General features: G+C 35.3%; 2 protein-coding genes across 2 annotated transcripts; one reads left to right on the forward strand and one right to left on the reverse strand.

Moving 5' to 3' along the window:
* The first annotated feature begins 2,277 nt into the window (after positions 1-2,277).
* LOC7486542 (serine/threonine-protein kinase BSK6) lies at positions 2,278-6,413 on the forward strand. The gene is made up of 10 exons (XM_002322902.4): positions 2,278-2,751; positions 2,867-3,087; positions 3,186-3,321; positions 3,621-3,754; positions 3,836-3,941; positions 4,128-4,213; positions 4,369-4,557; positions 4,694-4,858; positions 5,321-5,434; positions 5,968-6,413. The coding sequence occupies exons 1-10, from the start codon at positions 2,670-2,672 to the stop codon at positions 6,208-6,210; spliced, it is 1,476 nt and encodes a 491-aa protein (XP_002322938.2). The 5' UTR covers positions 2,278-2,669; the 3' UTR covers positions 6,211-6,413.
* Positions 6,414-6,813: 400 nt separating this feature from the next.
* Positions 6,814-10,027, reverse strand: LOC7487432 (uncharacterized). Its single transcript, XM_024587867.2, has 2 exons — positions 9,179-10,027; positions 6,814-7,365 (listed from the first exon to the last, which is right to left on the reverse strand). The coding sequence occupies exons 1-2, from the start codon at positions 9,619-9,621 to the stop codon at positions 7,113-7,115; spliced, it is 696 nt and encodes a 231-aa protein (XP_024443635.1). The 5' UTR covers positions 9,622-10,027; the 3' UTR covers positions 6,814-7,112.
* Positions 10,028-10,315: the final 288 nt, after the last annotated feature.

Here is a 10,315-nt window from a genome sequence, read left to right on the forward strand (position 1 = left end):
TTGAATGATGATCAAAGGCATGCTTGTGATCCAGCAGAGAATGCAAGCGCAAGGGGAGAACAAGGCCCCAGTTCATAGAACTTTTAAGGTTGTGTGCTTCTAATCTGGTGTATTTAACAGTTTTTTTGCCTACAACCGAAATAGGCAACGAGGAAGCACATCATATGCTTGTTTCAGGTCCTGTAATGGATTGTTCTGTCTTCACCCTCGAATAGCAGACATCGTCTTCATTTTGAAATCTGTTCCGGCTGGTTGTAATACAACCGGGAAAAAAAAGAGAGTTTAATCTTCCTAGGCTTGACGTCTGGTGATGGAAACCATTTTGCAAGAATCTTTATCGCTCAAAACAAGAGGCCCATCCTCCAACATGGAAGAAAATAGGGAAAAGGCACGAGGAATGATATGAACTTGGTCATTGATTTGAAATGGCAATTGCAGGCTTTTGCTGATCTGCAAAGCCATGCAATGGAAGGTTTTGCAAGAGTGTTTTGTAGTTGTTGATCATTCAGCATATTATCAGCTGAACAATTTATTAGGAATGTATCGGTTACATGTAGACAACTCCCCTAAAATTTAATTAGAAAGATATCTAAATGTTTTTGTTTTTGGATTATGCTTTTTAAAGTTTTTTTTCATTAAAAAAACATAAAATTAATGTTTTTTTTAATGTTTTTAGATAATTTTTGTATATTAATGTTAAAAATAAAAAATATAAAAAAATTATTTTAATATATTTTTAAAATATTTTTAAAAATATCATTATATTTAGTGTATATTTTGCCTTTGCAGCAGCCAATACGGCGATGGAACATAAAACCATAAGCTCCTAAACAGCAGGGGGAGCCCAAGGCTCACCGATTGCCTATTGAAGAATGAGCCAGCAACTCAAATGCAATGACTCGGTTAAAGGAACCCATAAGAACCGTGTTTTTTATATTTTTTTTTTATATTTTCAAATTGTTTTAATATATTAATATCAAAAATAACTTTTAAAAATAAAAAATATTAATTTAATATATTTTTAAATAAAAACTATTTTAAATTATAATTACTACTACATTTCTAAACATCCTCCCATATGACCACGCAAAATAAAGTCATGGTACGTCTAATGTATACTTAGAGCGTGTTTGACAGTGTAATTGCGGGTGCTTTTTAAATAATTTTTCATGCCAAAATGCATGCCAATGATGTTTTTTTATTTTTTAAAAATCATTTTTGACATCAGCACATCAAAGCGATCCAAAACGTACAAACCATATTAAATTTTAATAAAAAAAAAATTTAAATTTTTTAAGAACACAGCCGCAATCACAGCCGCAACCGCATTCCCAAACTTTCCCTAATAGCTAAGCTATTATATCCTTGAGTGCAAAACATCTCAATTTAAAAAAGGCAACTACCTTTTCTCCATTGATTAAGATTTTCCTTGGATATGCATCCTCCTTTTGTGGTAATCAATCAAATTGTAACGTTAAGAGAAATACTCTTTTTTTTTTTTTTATGCACATGATCTTGTAGTGATCACATGAACACATGACTTTTTTTATTATTTATTTTTATTTTTACCATCAAATATGAGTCTTTACCTCACTCATCAAATTAAAATTCTGAAATCTCAGGTTCAAACTCTATGATTAATAATATAATAATCACTAGAAGTTTACATAATCGTTAACTTTAGAGTTCATGGGATTAATCGAGATGCACGTAAACTGGTCTGGACACCCACTAAAATTAGAATTAACTTAATCTCAATATTAATTATAAAACTAACAAGTTTGTCAACCCAACAAAACTTAAACAAATGCAACTAGGCCACTCATTCCCATACATTCGCCTCTATTCATTTATCATTAAAATAAAATATTAAAAAGAAATAAAATATAGTTTTTTAAAAGAAAAATCAAGAAGAAATAAAATAAAATATGAAAAATTCAGTTTTTTAAAAGTTATTTAATAATAAAGGGATAAAGTAAAACTTTTTAAAATTATAAGGTAACGCAAACTATGGGTAAAATGAGAAAATTGACGGTTCTAGCAAAAATATAGTTTACCCATAAAGAAAAATATGTTCAGTAATGTTTATTTTTTAAAGTAATTCTTTTTTTTTAAATATATTAAAAAATATTTGTTTATATTAAATATTAAAATAATCTAAATTTTTTTATAAATATACTTTTTTAAAAAAAATTCTAAATTTTTTTAATAATAATAAAAAACGCAAAGAAGCGCAAATCCCCTCAAATACCACCCCAGGTTTTCCTGCTAAATTTTTTCGAAAAATAAGAGAGAGAGAGAGAGAGGGGGAGAGAGGGAGAGGGAGAGAGAGAGAGAGAGAGGTTGGTAAAAGAGGCAGAAAGCTGAAACCAGAAAGGAGAGTAAAAGGCCCTCTGCACTTTGTTGCGCAAACACAACACAACATCAAGTGAAGTACCTTTCTTGCTTGCAAGCTTCAATAAAACTGATTAGGAACGAAGGATCCTCCACTGTCCACAACCCACTCTTTCTCTTTCCTTTCCAAACCCTTCTTGTGAAGCAGCAGCGCATGCAAAAAACTTTTAGACAAGGATCAGCGTCATCCTAACCGTTTGATTATTTCACCTCACATTGTCTCCTCACTGTCTGATCATTTTGGAGTTTTTTTTTTTAATTTTTTACTCTAATCAATGGGAGCCCGCTGCTCCAAATTCTCTTTCTGCTGGTTCCACTCTCACCTTAAACCTTCAGTCCTCGAATCCTCCGATCTCGGTAAACTCATCAAGCCCCTCTCTTTCTGCCAGTCTCTCTCTGTCTTTTTCTTTCTTTCTTTTTTGGGTGTAAAATGAGGGGTAATAGTTTGCGTAATGTTGTCATTTCGGTGCAGAAAATGGGGGCAAAAGTGACAGAAACGCCTTTCCCAGTTTCACCGAGTTCAGTTTCGAACAACTGCGAGCAGCCACGTCTGGGTTCTCTTCGGACAACATAGTATCGGAACACGGTGAGAAAGCTCCCAACGTTGTTTACAAAGGGAAACTAGACAATGACCGTTGGATCGCCGTTAAACGATTTAATCGTCTCGCCTGGCCTGATTCTCGCCAATTCCTCGTACAGCCTTTTTTTTTTAAAGCTTTGTTAAAATGATGAGAAATTACTAGTATATTTAAGGACATTTTAAAAAATGAATATGGTAAAACTGTAATTAGGAGGAAGCGAGAACGGTGGGGAGCTTGAGGAGTGAGAGATTGGCGAATCTGATTGGATGTTGCTGTGAAGCGGAGGAGAGATTGCTTGTTGCTGAGTTTATGCCCCATGAAACTCTTGCTAAGCATCTTTTCCACCGTGAGTCCTTTTTATCGTCTCTTTAATTTTAATTTTTTTTTTATTATTTTTGGTTGTTAATCTTCTATCTTTTTATTGTCTGGTTGGTGCTAGGGTGGCCCTTTTTCCTATCCAGCATTTTTCTTCAGAGAATTTTCTTTTTCTTTTTTTTTTTTCGTTTTCTGTTGGCCAAAAATGGCTAACGTTGAAAATAAGTTGACCAGATTTGATGAGGGGATATAATGGTATGTAGAATAGAGTTGATGAACTTTAAATTTGGAATAATCTTTGTCTGAATTCTTTATATTTTGGTCTTAAAGGGGAGAGCCAGCCCATGAAATGGGCAATGAGGTTGAGGGTAGCTCTGTACTTGGCACAAGCTCTGGAATACTGTGGCAGCAAAGGAAGGGCGTTGTATCATGATCTCAATGCCTACAGGATCTTATTTGATAAGGTAAATGTGGCTGTCTGCGACGTAGAATTTACTTTGTGGTGCCAATAATGTCGGTCCTGATTTTGGTTTGGTGGCTGACAGGATGGTAATCCCAGGCTATCTTGCTTCGGCCTCATGAAGAATAGCCGAGATGGAAAAAGTTACAGTACAAATTTGGCTTTCACCCCTCCAGAGTACTTGAGAACTGGTAAGGACTGTTTGTGTCAGCATCACAACTTCTGATTGCTATAAACTGATATGATCTTTGCGTGCATAAATGGATCAGTTACATCTCAATCTGATTAGTTTTTGGGTATCAAACGCTAGGGAAAAGGTTGAAAATGGTTAAATATTAGAAATGTCGATGGTTGAAATTATTTCGTGATCCTGGCAGGTAGAGTTACACCAGAAAGTGTAGTTTACAGCTTTGGAACCTTGTTGTTGGACCTTCTGAGCGGCAAACATATTCCCCCAAGTCATGTAAGTAATTTGCTGTTCTATTGCTGTAGTAACCCATCTTGTTGGTTTCTTTGTCCCTGGTAGTACAAATGAATTATTGTTATTCCCATTTTGATTGATAACCATTTAAGCATAAAAAGTTCGAGGATTTTCTCCACTCTTTGCCTTGTTTTTAGGCACTTGACCTGATTCGTGGCAAAAATTTCCTGATGTTGATGGATTCTGCTCTAGAAGGCCATTTTTCAAAAGATGATGGAACAGAGTTGGTTAGATTAGCTTCCCGTTGTTTGCAGTATGAAGCTCGTGAAAGGCCAAATGCTAAATCTCTTGTCACTGCACTTATGTCACTTCAAAAGGAAACAGAGGTATATAAAATAGTTGATTGAGCTGCACGTCTTTGTAGAGTACGGACAGCATAGTTTTGTCAAAATGAGGCCTGCTTCTGCAAGGTTGAATAGTTTTTGCAAATAAGCTTGTTCTTATCTAATATAGTTTTAGCAGGTCCCATCTTATGTTTTGATGGGTATCCGAGAAGAAACTGCATCATCAACTCTGCCATTGTCATTGACTCCTTTTGGCGAGGCATGCTTGAGAATGGATCTCACTGCTATACATGAAATACTGGAAAAGATTGGATACAAGGATGATGAGGGGATTGCTAATGAGGTTTGACATCTCTTCTCTGTGACTTAAATGGTTTCCTACATTTCATTGCTATGAAAATAAATAAATAGATAAATGAGATGTTTTTTTACTAGTCATATCACTATGCTTTATACTAGTCATAACTATGCGCCTTAAGCAGGACAAGGTCCTATTGAGTTATTGTATAATCAAATTGTATGTATCTATTGTCGTTTGGGCTGACAGTCCTTTTGTCCATTCTCAAAAAATTAAAAAAAGAAAAGAAAAGAAATATTAGTTTGTCCACCTAGCAATTACAAATCATGTCAACAGTTCTGAATCCTTTTTTTTTCTTCGTAGGATTTTGTGTCGGAATCAAAAAATTAAATCCGAGGAACTAGATACCCAGGGCTTTGGGTGAAGTCTTATTATGTTGCTCTGGCTTTAATATGTAACCTGTTCTTTAACTCTGTGCTTAGCTCTGAATTATTTTTTTTCCTGTAGCTTTCTTTTCAAATGTGGACCAATCAAATGCAAGAGACCTTGAATTCTAAGAAGCATGGAGATGCTGCTTTTCGAGCTAAGGATTTTGCGACTGCCATTGATTGCTATACACAAGTGAGTATCTCTTGTTATTGTCAAAAATGGAACTTGAATTCTTAGGATGGTTTATTTTCTTATTTAGTTACAAGCAGAGCAATGTTATAAATTAGTTCATGAAGTAATTTTCTATTGGATGATAGATTAGTGGTATCATTTCGTCTTGTTAGAGATGAATATTCAGTAAGCAGAGAAATTGGTAATATAAGAACAATTATAAATCAGTGGTATCATTTTATCTTGTTAGAGATGAAAGTTTTCTATTGGGTGGATCATATTCTACCAACATAGAACAAAAAATCTTATCCCTTGATAAAGTTTCAATACATGCCTATATTAAGTTAGGGAAATCAAATTGTTCTGGCTAAAGTTCTTGTTATCCTGCATAGTTTGCTGCTAGCATAATAGTAAAACTTAATTGAGCCTCTTCCACAGATTTAATGTTGAATCTTTTGTAATAAAATATGGGTTAGTTTTCCTTCTGCATCCTGATGGCAGTAAAACTCTGTTGGCTTGTGATAGGAGATTTAAGTTTTCCCTGTCTTCTGCAGTTCATTGATGGCGGAACCATGGTGTCACCCACTGTGTACGCGAGGCGCTGCTTATCTTACTTGATGAGTGACATGCCGCAAGAAGCTCTAGGGGATGCTATGCAGGCCCAAGTGGTGTCTCCTGATTGGTCCACTGCCTCGTACCTTCAAGCAGCTTGCCTCTTTAGCCTTGGAATGGAGACTGACGCGCAAGAAACACTCAAAGATGGCACACACTTGGAAGCCAAAAGAAACAAAAACTGAAAGTGTATAGGTCCATTTTTATGATTTTCGTTTATTAATTATTGTTTTTTTTTTTTTTAGTAATTTTGTGTAGGCTCTTGTGTGTATTCTTGCTTCTCATTTCTCCATCCTCATTTTGACCCATTGTTGACATCACAGGATTCTTCAATTATTTTTGTTTGTGTGGATAAAGTATATGCTTCGGCAGTTCAGCCGTTCCTTAATCTTTTGAGTGCAGTAATTGACACATGCAATGCAATAAGAAAATAGAAGAGTGTTGATGCTGCAGTTTTCTGTGAGCATGGACTCTTTTAGAGGCTGTCTGTTATTTGATCATGCTCCCAACCAAGAACCAGGTTGCTGGTTAACACTTCATTCTGGGAATCCGACATGCATGAACCTCTGTCGTGAACATCATAGGAATAACAGTGGCCAAGACTAGTGTTGAAATAAAAGAGAGAACAGACAGTTTTAATGGCTGGGGGATTTTCAAAATGCTTTATGACTATGAGGGAAATCTGGTAAAAACTCTTACAAATCATAAGGTATTGGAGAATATTTCTGCCATGGATCCATCTCCATATTACGAGACGTTATAAAGAAAGGAACAACAATAACAGCATCTAGATGAATCAATACAACCTCCAAACACCCATAAATATTTTTCAAGGCAGATAAAGCTCTGATAAATACAAGCGTACGTATGTAGATCAACAAATACCTATGCATTCTAAAGGAAAATGTGGACGTATAAAACCCCACGAGGCACTGAACTCTTCCTCATTCATCACACAACAATCTTTGCAAGTTCTTCTAGAATAATTCTGCTTTCTCTATAATTATTTCTTAAGTTCTTCTAGAATAATTCTGCTTTCTCTATAATTATTTCTTTCTTTTCCCCCTCAAGCCTCTCCTACAGAAGTTTACGAGGAGGATGGCACATTGAAGTGAAAGAGCCAAGATAATATAAATGCAAATACCACACAAGCAAGCAAGAAATTCAGGAAGCGGTGGCCTTGCCAAAAGCTTCGAGTTTCTGTGGTAGGAATTGATGTTGAGGCTGCTGCCGCCGCGGTATTTACCATGACATTGTTTGTCTCATTTGAATGCTCAATTGACTCGATGTCACTTGCTAAAACAACATTGCGTGCAATAGAATGACAAATCTCACAGGTCCTGGTGCATATCTCGTGAAACGAATAAATATAGGTGAGAAATAAATACCAAAACATAAATGAGACCAATTTTCATGAAAGGAACTAATTAGACATACCATGATAGCTGCCACAGGATTAGAAATTTGAAATGAAAGTTAAATGCAAATAAATACTGCTCATTGATCATGTAATATGCACTAATGCAACCCCTAAAGAATATAGCTCATTCATCTGTTCATCCGTGTACAACAGCAAATAACTTAGAACAAAACATTCCCAAAAAATGGCAAAGAATAGATGCCTGGTCCAGAGATAAGGCTAGCGGGCATATTGTGAACTAGAAGATCAGGTAAAAGACTCCCAGAAATGAGAGAGAGAGAGATCTTTGAACATCATATAGTGATAAAACAGCGATTTTGGAAATTTAAGCCAGAGATATATTGTTAGGTTAAAGCTTCAAATACACAGCATAAAGAGAACTTATTCTGATTGACAGACATAGAATAGGGTGATAGCTTAGGAGCCGGAGATACTGCTTTATTACCACATCATGTAATAGATGATGAATAATACTGTATTCACTATCATCAAATAATAGATAATTTACATTAAACCTCCACAATAGCTATCTACCATCACTTGTTCCAGCACTTTTTTTTTTTTTATCTTTTTAAATCATATAACAGTATTCCAGCAAGGAGAAGTAAGATCCACAGAAGATCCTTGCTACCACTAAAAGTACGCATCAATAAGCACGTGCTCGTGCTTGAATAAACAGTTTAGAATGTCAGTTTTCTGATCCAAAACATCAATCAAATCATTTTTTTCCAGGCTGTTGTAGTTCTAACTAGAAATTAAAGCAATGTTAAATATAAGAGCAGACCAATCAATTGTCCACGTTTAATAAGTAAACAGCGAAGTGCATTCTAACTGATACCAAGATATTCCACCATTGTTTTGAGTATGGTATCAACCAATATGACACTGATAGTCTGACATAGACATGCCTGACAGAGAAATACTGATTCTGGAACGCATGGACCATAAGTTTTAAGATTCACAACTATCAGGAGATTTCTACCCATCATTCAGCGTCCTACGATGCTTAAATCTCATGCACAATACCATGGATGTCAACTATTATTTTTTTGCTAAGCACATCAGACGAACAGGAAGTAAGGAATCTGCATTAGCAATTATCCAAATACAAAATATTAAGTAGTGCACCCACAAGCAATTATCTTTTAATCTGCGTATCAACAAGGAGTCAGAACTCCATTGTGATAAAGAGAAGAGAAGCAGAAAGGAGCATTATTTAGATTCCTAAACTTCTAAAAAGTACAGATTGGCAAGAAATTGTCGGTGTAGCGACATATCATTGGGACTGGTATCTTAAAGCTGTACTCTTTTGCTTTACTTTTTTTTTTTTCTGTCAACTTGTTTACTAAACAGAAACTCCTTCCACTTTCCCTTTTATTCATCATAATTCTTAACTTCTACATTATGCTTCATATCCCACATACTAATCAGACTGTAATCCAATATTCAAAAGCCTTAACTAATGAACCCTTTGTCCTCTTTGGTGAAAAAATGTTGTTACTAATCCTTCAAGAAATCCCGCTTCAGTGCAACATTTACACTTAAAAAAAAACATCAACCAACTTATAGATAATACTAAGAAGCACGAAGTGGATATTTACCAGTTCTCACAAACAAACAAAGTTAACATAATAATCATCATTCCAACACTTTAAATAAATAATTTTTGTATTCAAAAGAGCAAAAGAAAATTTACCAAAGAAAAAAAAACTAGAATTCAATCTTGTACTTACTTGTTTCCCTTAATCTTGAACCAAGCCTCTGCACACTGTTTATGAGCAGCAGCCAAATCATCCTTGCAAGAACAACCCAATTCAATAGGAACTCCTGATTCATGGCTATTACTCTCTAAACCCAGATGGCAAATCCTACAATCTCTCTCCACTTTACTCAAATGCACCTTTATTTCAGGCACCCCATTTACAATCCCCACCTCCACTGAACAATCAGACACTGAAGACACCCTCCTAGAATCCAAAACCACACTGTTTATACCCTCAGGATCAGAGACACAAGCGAAACTGTAATTATCATAAGACCCACCAGTGGTTGAATAGAACTGGGAGTAGCAAGACCCATCTTCTGCATCAGAAAAACAACTGGCATCACTTCCAGCAACGGAGCGGCGGTGTGTTCCTTTCTCTAAATCGATGTGGGACATTTCATGAACTGACATTTTGAAGATTTAGACACAGGACGAATCAAAAGCTGAAGTATAATTTTGGAAACTTTGGTTGGTTTTTTTAAGGAATTTGACATAAATTCAAAGGACTTGATGAAGTGGGTGTTCTTGGACTAGGTGACAACAACAACTACTACTACAACTCCATTAACGTTACCAAAATCAATACTTTGCAAAGAAGAAAAAAAAAGAGCTAACAATCACCGAAGTGGGGAATTTATTTATATTGATTATTATCAGAGAATGTAATAAAAGAGGAAAAAGAAAAGCTTAAGGTTGCCTTTTTCTCATCGAGACAAAACACGGTTGTGGTTTTGTATTTTAAAAGACTTTTGCTTTGGACTGAAGACAACTGCAAAGCAGCTACAGAGTACAGAGACGGAGGTATGCTTGAAGAATTGCAAGGAGATTTCCTTTTTAAGATTATAATAATAATTAAGCGGCCCTACTAAAATTAAATGGCAAACTTTAAATTACCCCTCCAACTATTAATAGAGTCTTAATATAGTCCGTAGACTACTAATTTTACAATTTGTGTCTTCCATCTATAAACCTTTCCTTGATTCGGTCCTACCCATTGAAAATGCAAGCCTATAGCACAGGCTTCTACCAAAACCCCCTCCCATCACTTTTTTCTTCCTTTTTTTAGTTGGTGTTTGTTTTCTGTAAAAAGTTTTACGGAAAAAAA

The sequence above is a fragment of the Populus trichocarpa genome, chromosome 16 (assembly GCF_000002775.5).
Source record: "Populus trichocarpa isolate Nisqually-1 chromosome 16, P.trichocarpa_v4.1, whole genome shotgun sequence".
In the NCBI taxonomy this organism is placed as follows: domain Eukaryota; kingdom Viridiplantae; phylum Streptophyta; class Magnoliopsida; order Malpighiales; family Salicaceae; genus Populus; species Populus trichocarpa.